This window comes from Anser anser, assembly GCF_964211835.1.
Source record: "Anser anser genome assembly, chromosome: Z".
NCBI lineage: Eukaryota > Metazoa > Chordata > Aves > Anseriformes > Anatidae > Anser > Anser anser.
Genome location: NC_139723.1, coordinates 75,198,134 through 75,216,481, shown reverse-complemented (window position 1 = coordinate 75,216,481; position 18,348 = coordinate 75,198,134). Strand labels below are relative to the sequence as shown.

At 40.6% G+C, this 18,348-nt stretch overlaps 2 protein-coding genes across 6 annotated transcripts in view; both read right to left on the bottom strand.

Moving 5' to 3' along the window:
* The window catches only part of NADK2 (NAD kinase 2, mitochondrial), a 33,409-nt gene extending 27,310 nt beyond the window's left edge, over positions 1–6,099 (bottom strand). For both annotated transcript variants that reach the window (XM_083818507.1, XM_083818508.1), the window contains exon 1: positions 5,665–6,099. In XM_083818507.1, the coding sequence (XP_083674633.1) occupies positions 5,665–6,084 (420 nt within the window). In that variant the 5' untranslated portion in view covers positions 6,085–6,099. The remainder of the gene's footprint in view (positions 1–5,664) is intronic.
* Positions 6,100–10,238: 4,139 nt separating this feature from the next.
* RANBP3L (RAN binding protein 3 like) overlaps positions 10,239–18,348 on the bottom strand; it is a 39,757-nt gene continuing 31,647 nt past the window's right edge. For 2 of the 4 annotated variants that reach the window (XM_083818503.1, XM_083818506.1), the window contains exons 15-16: positions 13,967–14,063; positions 10,239–12,815 (exon numbers count right to left, since the gene is read on the bottom strand). In XM_083818503.1, coding sequence (XP_083674629.1) covers positions 14,008–14,063 — 56 coding nt within the window. In that variant the 3' untranslated portion in view covers positions 10,239–12,815; positions 13,967–14,007. The other 2 variants (XM_083818504.1, XM_083818505.1) reach the window with 2 other exon arrangements.

Sequence of the window (18,348 nt, the reverse complement as noted above, 5' to 3'; positions counted from 1 at the left end):
ATGGGGTGTTGGAAAAACAAACACTGCTGGAAAAGGAATTATGTTTTAGTCATTTTCCAGACTCCTCTCATGACAGAATGACAACCTAAAAGGTTGTGTTCATTGTTTTTAAATAAAGCAGCAACCCTACCTACTGAACACCGAGGCATGTATACGAAGTTTCAAAACTAAAACCACTCTGTGATTGTGTAACGCGAACTACAGTTATACCCACCTCAACGTTTTCAGTAAAGTAGCTCCAACTTTTTATTTATGAAAAAGCATCTCTAGCTTTATATAATTGCAACATACTGTAATCCATCTTGACTTCTTCATGCTTCAAATTCAGTAGATAGTTTGTTTTTCTGTTGTTTTTTTTTTTTTTCCTTTTCAGGGTGAGGTGGAGTCAACTATAGTTCTGCCAGTTTTTAAACACTCTTTATGCACTCCGCAGAGGATAATCTGCTGGCATAGTTCCCATTACAGAACAAGCAACACAGATAGCTAGTCTGAATTCATCAGAATGATGAAAAGCTTCAGGTCACCACCTTATTTGTTAATTAAGTCTCCGTTAAAAATACTACCTTCTTATACAATACAATTGAATCCACAGGTCAATATGCACCCTAAAGCTTACTGCTTTTTCAAATAGCTCAAGTTTTAAGAAGAAAATACAAAGGCTTTACATTTTTGAAAAAATGGGTTACCTGATTTCATTTAAAAATTCAAATTTGGTTGAACTCTTCATTTTGCATATTACTTTTCCTTTCTACTACCTTCCTTGTGATTATAAAAATCCTAGTGTTTTAAAAATACCTGAGTAACATTTTCTGAATAGCATCCTAGTGGATCACAGGCATTTGGACTGAAATGCAGATCTCAAACAGAAATCTAGAGAACAAAAAGCCTGACTAGCTCCTGAAAAGAGTGCCTTGGTATAGCAGTATGAAACTCAGAAACCTGGAACTCTACTAGTTAGGAAAGGTAATTCAGAAACGATACCAAAAAAAAAATGCTATCTTTTTGCCATCTAATGTGAAAGAAGGTAATGAACTTTCTGTAATTAAAAAAAAAAAAATCACTTATCCAGTTGGAGATAAAATAGTTTATTTTCCTTAAGAGAGAACTCTCTAAATATGAAAACTTCAGTGCATAGATCAGTAGCAGCTGGTGCTGGAAGCATCTAAATTAAGGAGGGCTGAGTGCACGCACACATGCATACACACACCCTTTAATGGATTTTGTATATTGGTGCACAAGAACTCACAAGCTCCAGCTGAGGCCTCCCCATCTGCTGGGAGGAACAGACAACACCTCCCTTCCTGACCAGTTCTGCTCAGTACGTTTTCGGTGCCCTGTATTAATGATGAGCTCACATCGTGCCTCTTTCAGAGGCAGCAGGACATTGCAACAGAGTGGCCTTTCTCTACCCAGCTACCAGTTTTCAAGAAAGCTATAAAAACTTCACATTTTTGGGATGACCATCCCTGCCAGTTTGTTGCAGTGGTCCGAAAGAGCCAAAACTTGTTCCAAAGCTTCAATTCCTTGCTTTCCCTTACCATTTCAAAGACACATAAAACAGTCAAAACAGCCTATCAACTGCAGTCCACATTAAATCATCTTCCTCCAATTAAGACAAAAAAAAGCAACATTTCACTTGACAAGATGTTTCAAAGGTAGTTAAAACTGCATATGAAGCATGTTTGGACAGCTAACTGATCTTTCCTAAATACCTTCCAGCAGTGACAAGTCAGCAGTTACATGTCAATTGCTCTGTCAAGCTGGAAAAAACAGGACTCTGAGGAAACTAGCTTTACCTATTAATGGGACAGTGATTTCTCTGAGAATTATATAAGGAAGACAGCATTGCTTGCTCTGTATGAGTTTTCTGAGAGTGAAATAAAGGGCTGTAAGTGGCAGTGAAATTCTTCCAGCACAATTCTTCAACACTGAAATTCTTCCAGTAGCTTTCAGTATTAGCAGACTGGATCATTTGTTTTTTTGTAACCGGCTGTATTTAGATGCCAGTCCCACCTTCCAGGTTAGACTACATTCAAGCCGCTGTCAATTCCGGTAAACAAACTATTTGTAGGGACTTAGGAAAACAAATTTCTATTTAACTTATAGCTAATAACTGCAAGTGAAATACAAGTAGTATAGTAATATAAATACAATAGTCTCCTCAAATCTCAGCAGAGCAAATACAAGAGCTCCTGCATGATATGATGCAAGACGCTTTAAAAAATGTTGCATCAGTAAGTGCTGGGTTATTTGGGGGCATTTTTCGTCCGATGTATCAGATGAGAAATACTGCTACACATCTCTAATTTCCTTTTAAAACTAAAGATACTGAAAACATCTCCTGTGTAAGTTAAATTCAAAGCATTTAATCACCCTTTTCAGAATAGTTCAGACTTAGAATACTCATGACAAAAGTCAGACATGTCTAGGTGTGGTTATCAGCAGCTTCAAGACTTATTTTTAAGCGTGCAAGATCATCTGCCATAAGACACATGAAAACAACCAATTGGGGAAAAGCACGCATGACACGTATGTAGAGATGCAATGAAAGATTTAATCTTTTACAGATCTCCTAAATACTCTCGGTGTTTACTCTCTCTTGTCATCTCTCCCCCATCTGTTCTGCTTTTTTGCTGTCTGGGTTGTTTCTTCACCTCTCCCGTCTATTTGCATTGAGAAAGAATCCAGGAATTCTGACCTTGTTGCTTTGACTTGCAACCTTTAACAGTGTTTGTATAGTACAGATTACTTGGTGTGTCCAAAAAAAGGCCACAGAAGAAGCCAGGCCACAGCTCCTAAGGGTCTGCATTTCCTATTAGAAGTGTCAGAGTCAGCTTCTATACCAAGAGAGCCTGTTTCATGGAGTATGCTACAATTTATATAGCATAATACATATGATATATGCTATGATTTATATTTTTTCCATATACATTGGATTGTGCCAATGATTTATATTTAGTTTCTTTAAACATAGAACAAGTTCTATTTAACTTGAGGCTCAAAGGCACATACGCAGTGTCACTTCTGCATTAAGTGGCTTACTGTATTTTCTGCCTTCATGCATAAACACACTGACTGCAACACCTAAATTTCCTGTCTCAGCAATCAGGCACAACTGCTTAAGCCCACAACCACCATTATTTGTCCTACACTGAAGTCTGATGCTTGCATGTGGGCATGTCAGCTACCTTCCAGAGAACTGCAAGTATCTCTTCTGCTCACAACCAGCAGGCAAATGACTCCAGGTAACATGTCCCAAATGTAAGCCATCAACACTTAAAAGGTACTTTAGAGGTATTAAATCGCACTTCCTTATTAAAGATTTCCAGTGTATGGACGCCTGAAGATCAGTGACAGACCGTGTACTCCTCTGCTGGTATGGCATCCCTCACGCTGCAACACTGCCATGCACAAATGAGCTCCAGGATCACCTGAGCCCCTGCAAAAATAATGCAGTCCTCACCACCACCCCTCCTGGGTCGCTAGCAGCTTACACCACCAGGTGAGCCGCACTTCTCCTGTATACGTTCACTTCCATTCTTTGCCACCACCTCATCATCCACAGTCTTCTGTGTGAGCCTCGATTCCCACCTTGTTCCCTGTCTCACCTTTCTATGTGACTAACCTCCCATGCCAGATTCATGTCTGCTTCGTGGCCTTCAGGTTAAACTGAGAGTCACCCTGGGTGGCGACAGCAGGGACACACTGCACTTCTCAGTGTGCACTGGCCTCAGCTTCGGGGACACCAGCAGCCTTGGGACCAGCTTCTGCAGTCTTCAGCAGAGAAGCGAGGACAAAGGGAATAGAAATAGAGCACAACTAACCTCAGGAAACAAAAAACATCAAGTTCCAAGGCTGCCCTTAACAAATGTGGCACAGACAAGGAAGTACACTTTGCAGAGATTGCTGACCACTCGAGACAGAGTAAGAACCTTCTGAGTCTTCATCTAGTGTGTTTGCTGAGACTGCTGTTAGCTCAGAGACCAAGGGAAAAAATCTGAGACCCAAGTCACAGCAGACTGTAAATATGTACATTTATTACCGGTCAGCTAAAAACGTGAGCAAGGGCAATTCTCCTTGCTGTCTTCAGTATTTCCTGTCATATTTCAAAGATATAATACTGGAAAAGATCTTCAGTGTTCTTGCACAAATCTTTGTACTCCACTCCCCGACCCCCACCCAAAGAACCTAAATAAATACTGGCAAACACGTATTTAAGCAAGTTAGACTTTGGCTACTTGGAGACACTGAGTTTTACTGCTGCAATTCCTCACATGGAGGTACTCTGAAGGGGAAGCTAGATTTTTAAAAAGGCACCAGATCTAGAATAAGAACACCCTCCACATGGAGAATTCTTATACCTGCAATTATCCCCAAAAGGACACGCTCTAAGATGCCTCCACAACCACTGCAATCAGGCAGTGTGCATCCAGGGTTACTTTTTTGTTTTTAATGCATCTTCAGCTGCTACAGGTTACCCATCCTGCAGAACAGTTGTTTTTGGGAGAAGAGAACTGCAGCCAGCTCTACATTCAGGCAAGAGCACCTTCTAGGATGTTCAGCGCTTACTAACAACATTGCTCACCAACTGATTCACTGCTCCAGCCTTGCCTGTACACAAGTAGTTAGGGGAGGGTGAAAAACAAGCAAATTTTATTATTTTTGGGTTTCATTGTGCAATGAGGGATCAAGCTGATTCTCTATATACTTCACTGCAAGAAATGCCTCCTCAAGAGATGCTTAAATGTAGAAGAGCAGCCTCATGGATGAGGCACTGCTTTTCTAAGGCAGAAAAGCAGGTACAGGGACACTTCAGCTACATGCGGTGGCAGTAAGAACACAGGCTGATACGTTTCCATGTTAAATGCGGTAACGTATCCAGTTTGACTACTTAGAGAGCTTTGTGGAACACGTCAAGTGTTAGGACAGGAATTACACAGAAGATGGATGGCCACCTCAAGTGCAAAGGGAGATGTCAGAAAATGTAATCAGAAAATGTAAAGAATTGTCTTACTTTAGATACTGTACTCTTTAATCCTCGTTCTTTACAAAGCAAGGCAATGCAAACCTGTCATCTGTTCCTCCTACAGAAATTAAACCCATTCGCAATTTTCAACCAACCAAAGTCTGCAACAGACCCAAATTAATGACTGCATTCAGGGTAAAGACAGTAGCAGGGCCTCATGACCTGTTCTGCTGCAGCCAAATCAGCTCCAGCAGGCACTGTCCTGTATCCCCTGGTGGGGGTGACACGGAGAAAGGCCTGGAGGGAGACAGCCACCAGGACAGGAGGGGTACTGAATGCAAAAGGCACCGGGTGCCGAGAATCATTAAGGTTGGAGAAGACCTCTAGGGTCATCTGGTCCAACCATCCCCCTACCACCAATGTCACCCACTAACCCCTGTCCCTGAGCACCACGTCCAACACGACACCTCCAGATAACCGCTCCCCTCAGCCTGCCACCTGTTTTGGTACTGAGCGCGTCTGAAAGACAAGGAAAAGGCTTCTGCGGAGCTGCAGGGGGACGGATGGACGCGGCTGTTTACCTCGGGGAGCTTTTAGGGAAATAAACGACGGCTGAGGGAGCGGGGAGTGAGGGAGCGGGGAGTGAGGGAGCGGGAGGGAGCGAGGGCGAGGGCACACCCCCCCCCCCCCCTTCTCACCAGCTGCCGGAGGTCGTCCTCGGAGAGCCCGGCGTAGCGGTACCGCTGCTGCTCGAACTCGTACCGCGTCGTCTTGGCCACCACCGCCACCCGCGACGGACGGAACCCGCCAGCCCCAGCCCGGAGACCTCCGCCGTCAGCGGAGCACGGCCCCGGCCCCGGCCCCGTCCCTGTCCCTGTCCCGGCCCCTGCCCGCTGCCGGAGCAGCGCGGAGCGGCGAGCGGCCGCCCGGCCGCCGAGGCAGAGGGAGCCGCAGCGGGAGCCCCGCCAGGCGGACATCGCCGCCGCCCCCCCCCGCCCGGCTCCCCTCAGGGCAGCGCTGCCCGCCGCCGGCTCGCGCCACGGCTCTGCGGCGGCCCCCGCGGGGGCGGGGCGGCGGGGCCCACGCGCATGCGCCGTCACCGCCCACACCGAGGGCATGCGCGCCTCGCCTACGCGGCGGGAGGGGCGCGGGCGGCCGTTGGGGGTGGGGGAAGCGTCTCCGTCCCCTCAGCCCGGTGGTGTCCCGTTGCCCCCCACTTTTCTGTGTTGACTGCTCGTAAAGAAATAAAGGTGGCGGTGCCCTCTGATTTAGCTCGTGGAGATAGGAGTTGGGGGTAGCCCGGCTCTGGAAAGCCCGAGGCGGGGCTCGGCTCGCTGCGGGGCGGTTGTGCCTGGCGGTTAAACCGGCCTCTCTTGAGGAGGAGGAGGAGGGCTGGGAAAGGTTCCGTGTGTGGAAGGGAGACAACACCGCGCCTGAGGGGGCTCTGATGGGGAACGTGTAGTGTGAATATTTCGGCTTCCGTTCGTGACTACTGCAGTCTTTTCATAGGTTTATGGCAGTGTTGGTGGAAAGCAGCAGGGTTGGGGAAAGACCTGTGGGGAGCACTGCCTCATAAACAAACGTAAACAAAGTTTACCTTTGGCAAGTCCAGGTAAAAAGAGAGGGAGGGAAAATAATCGATCCTGAGATACTTTAGAAAGTGTGACTGTAAGTGACCTACCTGAAAATACCGATTTTATTTTATTTATTTTTTGTACCATTACGAAAAACTGCCTTACTAGGTATTCTCTTTCGCACGTAGCACATCTACACTGAATGCTGCATTCACGCACGTTTCTCTAATTACTCATCTTGTGCCTGGTTTTCCCCTAGGGGAAGTTACGTCTCTCTCTGTGCAAGCAGAATGAAGCAGCAGCTTTTTACCTGTAAGTGCAGGGCTTTTTCCATGAGACTGTTACATAGGAGAGTCCTAGGAAATTCGACTAGCTAAAGGCATTCTGCCATTCCCTGCTATTGTAATAACAACAATACACGAGCTCCATCCAGTCTTTACTGATGACGGGTAGTAGGATTTTTTATCTACTGATTAGCTTAGCCTTGAAGGGTGCTACCACAAACCAGATTACCAGAGGGTAATTAACCATAACTAATTCCCTTGCTGGCCAGAAAATGCCTCATTCTGTATAACCATTAACCTCTAGAGTGTACAAAGCAGTAGATAATATGATATCTGGAGAACAAATGGAAATAAGAGGTTTTGCAAATTTATGGCTCTGTTCTGCATCATATCTACTTTATAGCTTACTTGACAATTGGACTGCTCGAGGGATCTGTGCTTCACGCATTACCTATTTATATTGAACTGTTTTGATCACTGTTCATAAATCAGCTTCAAATGTTTTGTCAAGCTTGGATAGGGAGCAGCATTTTACTGTGGAGACACACACACCTCAGAGTAAAGACCATGATAGGTTCTTTCGAATTAATGCCCACAGCAAACATTATAGGCATACAATATGACAATATGTATTTTAAAGCGTAAATTCAAAACAGCATAAGATATCCTAATTTTCTGGAAGCGGAGCTGAGGAACAGAGTATAAAGTGATTCATCCAAGAAGAGGACTGCCAAAAGGAAGTCTCAGAGAGACTACATGAGAGGTACAGAGATCTTACGGCAGCCCATTCTGCATTTGGAAAAAGGTTTAAACTTTCCATAACACATAAAATAGAGTTTGTATAATGTTACAATTTGCATCTTACTTTACAGATGGGCCTACTTCCAAAACGTTCAGTACGACACTACTTAATCTCACCCTCACTACAGTTTCTCATGGAACATACACTTAGATACATCAGAATAAGATACAAGAATCTGTAAAATGACACGTTACTCATTTTGAATTATATTCATGTTTGTCACTTATGACATGACGTATGTCCCATCTTCAATGGCTTCTGAGCAATACATCCAGTGCATTAAAAGACAGATTGATTCATGCAGAATTAAATCAACAAGCATGGGCATTAAAGCATGGTATTCTTATAAGAAATGAGTATGGAGCAGGGATGAATTTGCACTGTAAAAATGTTCTGTCTTGTGGCTGACCACAACCAAAGTTATATATCCCATGTGATAAAGGACACCTCAGTACTGCCTGCAGCAAGGAAAATGCTTCAAAATAACATTCATTTTAGACATCAAGGAGTTATAGTACAGGTAAATTTCATGACAGAAATCCATAGAAAACAGGCTGGACTTAAAAAAAAAAAAAACACTATATAAGAAACAGACAAGTATTCATTCTATGCGACAAAACAATGTACCTGGAATAATTTCTAAGTCACAACTAATTTATTCCTGTCATTACACTAGCTGGAAAACTGGCAGTGCATGACTGTGCCAGCAGTTTTATATGGTTGTCCAAATGTAGCCTTTTTTCATCCAAAATAATTTACTATTAGTTCTACTGAAATAATGGTCTAGGGCCATAACTTCTTCATTTCTACTCCTTATTAAAGTCTGGGGAATGACTTCTTGTGATTATTTAATTAATAACCAGTTATATAGTTAACTAATATGACTTTCTTCATATGCCGGTAACTACCACTGATATCTGAAAATGATAATGCTATCAGTGTTTAGTTGCATTCACAGAGGAGGAGGTAAACAGACCATCAAGGTAATATTTTACAAAACGGAGTCCTCAGACTGTGAACTCAGCTGACCACAGCTGTTAATTCTGACTATTCAGAGGAAAAGTCCAGACTAATGCTCAGAGAACGTGTCACTCGTTCAGCACATCAGAATCTTACAAGGCAGGTAGATTAATTCATTAGTAGTTATATTCTTATTGAATTTCTCATCCCAGATTCCGTCCATGTGTGCTTGCAATTTGCTTGCAATGTTTGTATCTGCATCAGTGATTACGTAGCTCGACTGTATAATTTGCTTCATAAATTCCAAACTAACGGATGCTTCAGAACAAGACAAATAAATGCACTTATTCTTATGAATGCAAATGATTAAAAATCTTTACACAAAAACAACAAGAAAGAGCAAGCTTTATTGTCCACACTTTTATCAGAATGTCTTAAGAGAAATTTACTTTTCTACTTTTCTTCTCAGTCTTTGTGCAAGGACATCTACATCATCCTTGAAGTGGGCTAACACAACTGATTTCAACATTTCGGAAGCAATTTGAATACGCTTGACCATGCAGACACATTGTTTTATAAGAATGAATTGTGGAAAATGACACTGGAATCTGAACTCCACTTTTTAGACAGACAACTGCTGTAGAACAGGGAATGTATTCTTTTCCCTGTTTTTCCTGCCAGCATGCTCCAGTGTTAGGTCCCCTAAAACCCATGTACAGAAAAGAGGATGCTCTTTCCCTCCCTGTCTCTGTTGTACAGACTGTCAGCAGCCCTGAAAGCAGTAACAAATGTGCTAAACTCTTTGCTTCATACAGTGTACCAAACATAATAAAGAGCAAAGAGACATAGGAAGAGATACAAACATTTTTGATGTGACACTTTTTTTTTTCTTTATGTGAAGAGCATAGAATAAGTCATTTAGGCTATCCTATCCAAGTACATTTGGCCAGAAAGTCATCATCTTAATGGCAGATATCTGTATATATATCCCTTTATTAGGAATTGCTAGTTTTCCTTCCTTTTGCTTATTATTCCTGCACTAACACCTAAGAATTGCCAGCTCTGCATCCTCTCTACATACTATTTAATCACTGTGATTTGTTAGAAATTTTGTATGAAGAAGTTATGTTCAGTAAATAAATAAATACATAAAAGCATTCATCTGAAAAAGCATAGAACAAGTTGCTCCATGAACAGCAAAATTAGTGATGTCTAGTTTCATATGGATTTGGTGCATATGAAATGTCTCCATTCTACTCTTCAGACCACAGTAACCCCAGGTAGCCATCCTCCATCGTTTTCCTCTCTCCTTTCTCCCTGTTCAGAACCAGGAATGCCACACTCAGCCCCACAAGCCTCACAGAAAATAAAACCAAGCTTACCCCGAGACTGTTTCCTGAAAGGATACCACTGTCTGAGTTGTGTCACCCCAAAACTGCCAATTTTCATGAAGAACTTAAATTGTCTTGGAGCTTTGTACCTCCTGGCAAATTTTTCCAAAACTCAACTGGGCTCAAAGTAGGTCTGAGAGACAGAGGGGTAGGGTATACAGTTGTTTAAATCTTTCCTTAGGAAAACAGGCTAGAAATAGTGGATAAGAACAGTCTGTAGGAAGCTCTGATTTGGACACACAATAAGACAACTAGTTAGATGGAAATTAAAGCAGTAGGAAAATTGTTTATTATTTAGGCATAGAAATTGTTGCTCCAGCAGTCATAAAGTGGCAAACTTTACATTTCCAAACCCAAGTTGATATATTACATATTAGCATACCTTCAGTCTCGAGAAACAATGAAACTTAGTGCAACGAGACAAGACAGAATAAATAATGGATTAGGATATAAAGAGTAAAAATTCATACCATAAATATGTCTGCACATATATTTATTTATGTCTTTTATTACCACAGTATCCAAACTCCTCACAATATTTAAATATCTCTTTTCCTCCTCAGCTTGTAGGAGAGCTAGCTTCATTTTTAAATGTGTGTGTGATCATGTGTGTGTGTGTGCATACTTGTGTACATATAATAAGATCTTGAGAAAAGGCAGCTCAGAAGAGAGTTTGTGACTGATCGTAAGCTTTGTTCCTTACGCTGTGAGAGCAAATTATAAAGTTTTTAAGTCCTTTGTCTGCAAAAATTCTGTTGCACCTGCTCTGGAATGCTCCTTATTTCCCAATAATTTTATGCAGTAGTAGAATTTAGATGTTGTGGGATATCATGGCACTCTGGTGCTTACACTCGATTTCATGGAACGCTTTGATTACCCGGGCAGATTTTGAAATCAATCTCTACTTTCAGTGCATAACCAGCTGAACTCCAGGACAAAGTTCTCACCGTGACCTGTTGCTAAATACATGGAACTGCTTTTTTTTTTTTACAACTGCCGGTTTTTATAACATGGAGCTTAGCTCCTGAGTATGAGTTGCAGCAATGAAATATGAAGGTCAGTGATGGAAATATTGTTATGGTCGGGAGTGAGGCTGATAGAAAGGGACACAATGTACAGCTAGTCATGGAAAGAACATTTTTGTTATCAGCAAACTGAAGAGTTGAAGAGTTCCAGTGCTTCACTATTTGAGACAAATGTTCAGTAGTGAAGGACTTTCCTTTTCCTGAAGGCAAAAGTCCAGTCCCACTCAAGCTTTCTGTCATCCAGATGTCAGACAAGTGCTAATTTTGGCCAGCTATTTAAGATTCAGCGTAATCTAGATGCTAGTTCAGCTTCATCTGGATGCTAATCTTGACAGGGCGATGAGAATTCAGGAAGCTGGAATTCTTCCAACTTCATACATGTATGTTCAGATGGCAAAACTAAATTAAAACTTGAGTCTTCAGGTATGACGCAGCTTTTAAGGCTGAAAAATCATTACAGCTTTCTTAATTAAAAGGACTTCAGATATTTCAGAACTTTTTTTTTCAGCTCTGAGAATGACCAGGAAATAATATTTGGTAACCAACAAGATACAAGGAAGCAGAGTTGCAGCAGAATGATTACAGACACCTTCTTTGTCTGTTGACGGAAAGAATAGAAAGCACGGGGCATTAAATGGTGCCTGCACTGCGCATAGGCTTCAGAAGGATCTGGAAAGTCTTAATTCACAGGTGGCTTTACAGAGAATTGATTTTTCTAATTCTTCTTGAGGATGGTTGGGTAGTGAGAAGCAGTTTGTGGAATCACTTTTACAGAGTGATTGGGTCTTTGGCACTGTTTGGATTATTGCACATATTTGACGGTGTAATATATTCAACTCAATACAAGATGCTGTTTAGGGGTATCTGCAGCTAATAATAAAGCATAAATAATATTAGATATGCGTATACAAGATTTTATGCAGGTCTCTAGTTATACTGTCCAGGCATTTATTTGTGTATATCAAATGGACTGTTAACAGTGCTTGTTCTGAGCAAGCAAAAAGCTATTCGTAAGTGCAAACAGATACACTTATAGATTTTAAAGCTCAGATGCCCCTGGGAACTTCTGTTTACAGTTCTTCGTGTTCAGTCCTCCTGGTGCTCATGGGTGTAAAAACAGATATTGGTTCTTTGCCCTTTAGCAAAATTCTACAACCAGTCTACAACTCCACATATTTAAAACAAACAAACAAAACACCACTTGCTTAGTTGTGAATTTTGATTTCTATTGGCCTTTGTCATGCTGAACTGCCACTCACAATTCTGCTTGTATGTACTTACAAACAAGATGCTGAATATTACCAGACAATTTTAAATAAATGTTTTCAGTGATGCCTAATTTAAAGTCTTCAAAATATATCTTTTAAATAAAAGACAAAAAAAATTTCTTTCAGGTATTTTATTATTTAATGGTTATATGTTTTTATCCATCAATATGATGAATAAAAATTGATTCCCTATAAAATTCCTTATTTTAATAATGCATCTAAGTATATTTAATTATAAAATCTGAAGCCTTTTTAACGACTCTTGAATACTGGATGCCATCATGTCATTCTCAGTGCAAAGCAGGCTGACTGGAATCCTCAAAAGTGCCTCTCAAGTTCTTTCCCAATGTATTGAACTTAAGCTGTCTCTAAAATTAATCTGTGCTTAAAAATTACAAAGCAAAATTCATCTGATTTTGTTCCTCCGGGTTCTGATGAGACATCTTAGGCATTTAGGGAAGATGAGTTCCCAGTGATGCTGTTGTTGCTGTGTGGTAGCTATCATGAGCAGACTACGGGCTGCCTGCGGTTCCATCTAGAGTGATCTGAAATAGAATTTTTTAAAAACCTTGCTTATTTGAATGTATTCACATTTTGAAACAAACTGGTGTTTCATAATAACAAAGCAGTAGGTTAAAGTTTGGATACAATCAGTTCCTGGTTTAGGTAAATATCTAACAAGATAACACAGTATTATTCACAAATATTTGAGCATGTGAATAGTGAATGAATCCTGTGACTCCCCATGCCAATAAAGATGAGCACATGAGCACTAAAGATTCAGGTGTCTTGATAGGACAGTGCATCTGGGATGCAAAACAACTTGCCCTGTAAGGGGAGTACTGTCTTACGTAATTTGATGTTTTTAACACTTTGTAATAGGTGCTCAGTAAACTGAAAAATCTGGCATATCTTCAAGTAACTCACTGGTCATGATAAAGTACCCAAGGGTGTCTGTGGTGGGTAATCTATAGGACTATTACTAATCTGCAAAAAGTCTTTATAGCTGATGTCAGATCCATATCACTATCTTACTACGTTTATAAATTGCTTTCATCTGGCCACCTCTAAACAAGTACTAAAAGTTTTAAACTTCTTACAGGTGATCTGAAAGGCCTTCCATTTTTCAGAAACATTACATTTGATTTCTCCATCCCCTTTCCTGATATGTCATCATTTAAAGCCAATCAGAGAGTTGCCTCTTCCACTATTTTTTTAGGTGTTACTGATATCCACTTCAAAGAATAAAGAAACTTGAACTCCAACAAATAAGTTAAGAATTAACTACTCCTCTGCTTTTTTTAATCACTATCTATGGTGTGTGTGTGTGTGTTAGATTAATGATTTGGAATCTTAACTTTAGCACAAGGTAAGAATTTAAATCGACAAAAAATATCAAACAGAGGTAGGTTTTTCAGGCGTTCCTATGATGTTGCTGAACAGTAGTTTCTTTAAAAAGTATTTTACTTTTTTTTTTTTTAAAGAAAAAAAAAAAAGCTCTCTTAACAGTTTTAATCTTTATAAACACCAGGAGATGCCAGAGTCATAGTGAGGATATAAGTGCTATCCCACGTATAGCCCCATGCTGTACTAATACTACTGACATTTTGTACACCCCTGTGAAAGAAACACATTACGCCTCCCAAAGAATAACAGTTCTTCCTAAATCCTAATGCAGTTATAACACTTTAAGGACCTTCCATTATTTCTGATGACCTTGATGGGATCAGCACCTCTTTACAAATGTAAACAAAATGCACCTTTCTGGAACAAGGATGGAATCTCCTTGACAGCTATGAAGAAAACAGAAAAACCTCTTAGAAGTATCAGAAGCAAGAAGTAATATTTTCAGAGACATCTTAGTGACTATGGTGTCTAAGTAATGACTTCAGATCACCTGCTGCCAATGGCAGGCAGAGATGTTGTGGTTTTAAATAACAGATGCATGTTCTGGCTGGCTGATTTGGTGAGCCTGACATAGGTACCTTGTTTGTTTGTGCACAGTGGAAAGAGGTAGGCACCCTGCAAAAGATATGGCACCTAAGTTAGAGAACCATCTGTCCAGTAACTGTGTATGGCATTTATGCATATCAGCAGAGCAACTCAGTATTCCCACGTGCTGAAACTGTAACAGCCTGTTGTCAATGGGCTTAGAAAACAGCTGTCACAAGACTGTATCTGCACCAATACCTGACATAGGTCTGCCAACACACAGAAAAATCTCAAACAGATGTTTGAGATCTATTAGCGAAGACAGAGGAGGAATTGGCAACAGTTTGCACATTCACTCACTCGTTGCAGAACACCTACTGGGTGCTAGGTCCTCCTTATCCACAGGGCTCATGTTCACCTTGTTGCCTACACGGAGACCATTCTCCTTCACTAGGCTATTCTGTATGAGTGGCCGCGGTTAAGGGGAATTCCCCATTCTGTTTGCTGAAGATCCTCCATACAGCAAATAATGTAAGGTTTACTAATCCCAGGAGAAGGGAAAAAAAAAAAAAGAGTCATGCAACTCTCAAGAAGGCAGTAGCATTTCCCTCAGAAGGGAGTACTCTAGTTCCATTATTCATACCTTGTCATACCAGTATTTTGCATCGTTTTATCTGTAAAATTGTTTGGTGAGATATTTTTTTTTCATATGTATTATGAAGAATTCTGCTGAGCTTTCCTCAGCTAGTTATTACAAAGATAACTTGAAGCAAATGTAGTGACAACGTTTAGCAGAGAAATAAATTTGCAATGAAAGAAATGGAAGAAGAGATTTGCCTGAGTTTGGTCAGCCTAGAAGTTTGCTGTCTAGTCTAAATTCATCTCCTCAACTCATTTTGTAGTTAGTGGGAAAAGATAAATACTTCCCAGAGAGTGATTGATCCCAACCACTCTAAAAATCTGTTCAAAGACAGATGAATTGTCTGTTTCTCTCCATTTAGATTTAAAAAGCAATTTGCTGTTGAAAGTATCCAAGCTGTGACTAGTGAAATACAAGCTGATAAAAATATCAGGTAAATAAACTTATTATTTATGGACCTTATGAAAACAGTATCTCTACTTGAAAGTAAGGCAATTCAATCAAGAATTTTGAATATATTGGAATAGATGTCTATAGTGAATCTGTAAAATGGTAGAAATACCTTTCCAACAATACGGTGTCCTTATATAGTGTTAATGTCCTGTGGATGGTATAATGAAGAATTCTGTATGTAAAAAATTTCTTGCACACATATAGAACCATTTTCATGTTCACAAATGCTTCATTTGTATATACCACACCTGGTTTTTTTCTTCTGTCTTTATCACTAAAGATAATTTTGATCTATTTTTTCACATGTTCTACAGTGTCATGAAACATATGGCAGAATCTGGGAAACTATGCTACTTCTGTTTAACAAGAAGGAAATTGCTTATATTAAGGAAAAGGCAGAACCGTTGTTACTTCCTCAGACAAAACATGTAGAATAGAATGAAATAAAGTCCAGGCATACTTTCTACTCTTATTTCTTGTAATGAAACAGTCATTGAGAATTTACGCTTCTTAACCTTTATAGTAGTCTAAAGGAGAGGCAATCTCTGAAAATGAGTTGCATCAATAAAAAATAAGGAGACATTTGCACACATACTACAATGAAAATGAAAGCATGCAGGATCTTAATCAAATGTTCTTAAATACACAGGATCTGATCTGTTGCATCCAAATGCATGTTTCTATGCTGGTATTAAAAACTGACCATGCCCTGCTCAAAAAGCCATGATGTATATTTTTTTCCTCTTTTGGAAATGGGAGTTCCAGGGACAGGCATGTGTAAGATGTGAATGTCTGCATGTAAAGTGTGACTTGGATACCAGTAACTGAAATGCAAAATTAAAACCTCATAGCTCTGAAAATAATAGAAGAGATAAGAAGAGAATGACAGAAGTTGCCCAGAAAGTACTTGAAATGGATTATTAGAACTGCTGTGAGTAATTGTTTGGACATACATCAAAGATAGAAGCTTAAACTAAAAGGTTTGACACTCATGAGCACCTGACAGTCATATCTCAGAATCTGTTTGCTGGCTGCCATCTGAATATTTGTATCAAAAGTCTCTGCAAGTCAAAATAAATATTTGACTTGTAAATCTGTGCTCCTAAACTGCTTTGACATTCCCTTTCACCTCTTTTTTTTTCTTTTTTCTTTTTTTTTTCCTAAAAGAACAAAGAGTTCTTATCAGAGTAATTCTGGAAAGGAATTAAATTCCGTCCTGAGTTTTCAAGTTATCAGACTCTTTGTAAAGTCAATAGAGACTATTTAGGAATTACCGAGGGAATGTTTGATTATCTGGGAGCAATCCAGGGAGTTCTCAAAGCCAACAATTTTACATTTCCTAAAAAGAATGAAGGTGTTTGTGAGAAAATGTTGTGTATGAGAATCATGCTTTGTTTAGAGCACTGAATGCTACTGAAATGTAGTTAAATAACAATTGACCATGGGAACAAGCACTGTAAAATGCATTTGCCAAAAGGGAACAAAAGGCTTATTTGTTTCCTTAAGCAAATGGTCACTCATAGCTATTACTTGTGCATGATTTGATTTTTGTTGAATAGTTTTAAAAGGAGTAGTTTATAATATAAGGACAGTATGTTACTTAGTTAAAGAGGGGAACTAATGATATGAGCAACAACTCAAATATGCCTGCTGTAGTCCTATGAGAAAACAACACAACTGGAAGCTTGTGCATCAATAGCAGTTTGGCACAAGTGAGTGAATTTGCCACAGAAATTTGTTTTGTGTTCTGTTAAGACAGAAGAGCTTCTAAGTCTGACAGCTGTTTCTGCCTTGCTTTATACAAATACAACCCCAGCCTTGCAGTGGGCTGTACCAAAAGTTTCTAGAGTAGGACTGTCAGCTTGCCCCTTATGTCCTGTTTTAACTGCACTCTTCTCTTTGAAAAGCCTACATTCTTGTTATGTTGAAAAAAGCTGCCAAAACTGGTATGTAAATCTTGACCCACGAGTCTCATAGACAAGTAGTTGTTACAGGCAATTAATAAGTACCTCAGAACCTCTAGTCATTTCTACTGAAATGTACTGAAGAAGCCTTTAGATAAAGCTTGACAATATTAAAATTTCTTAACTCCCAGCCTTTTATCAAAAGAGTACTCCACTGCTGTAAAGCAAAGTAGATACTGGCAGATGGTCACTGGTGGTGTTCACCAGGGCTAAGTTCTAGGGCCAGTCCTGCTCCACATTTTTATCAATGATCTGGATGCAGAAGTGGAATGCATCAACATCAAGTTTGCCAGTGATACTAAACTGGGTGGTGCCGCTGACTGCCTGGAAGAACAAGAGGCCTTGCAGAAGGATCTAGATAGATTGGAGCATTAGGTGATAATTAACGGCATGAAATTCAACAAAGGAAAATGCTGAGTGCTGCACCTGGGACAGAGCAATGGGCACAGGTACAGCCTGGGAGATGAGTGGCTGGGGAGCAGCTCAGCAGAACGGGACCTGGGGGTGCTGGCTCAAATTGAGCCAGCAGCGTGCCCTGGCAGCCAAGAGGGCAAACTTCATTTTGGTGTGCATTAAACACAGCATGGCCAGCCAGCCAAAAGAGGAGATTCTCCCACTATACTTAGCATTGGTGCGGCCTCACCTTGAATATCAGGTGCAGGTCAGGGCTCCACAATATAAAGGGGATGTTAAGGTCCTTGAAAGCATCCAGAGGAGGACAAAAAAGCTGGTATCGGGGCTAGAAGACATGTCCTGTGAGGAGACTCTAAGGACACTTGGGTTGTCCAGTCTGGAGAAAAGGAGGCTCAGAGGTGGCCTCATTGCTCTTTGCAGCTTCCTGATCAGAGGAAGTGAAGATGGAGGTACCGGTCTCTTCTCCCTGGGAACCGATCACAGGACGTGTGGGAACGGCACAAAGCTCCACCAGAGGAGGTTCAGACTGAACATTAGGAACAATTCCTTTACCATGAGGGTGGCCAACCACTGGAAGAGGCTTCATAGAGAGGTGGTTGCTGCCCCATGTCTGTCAGTGTTCAAGTGATGTTTGGACAATGCCCTCTATAATGTGCTTTAACTTTTGTTTAGCTC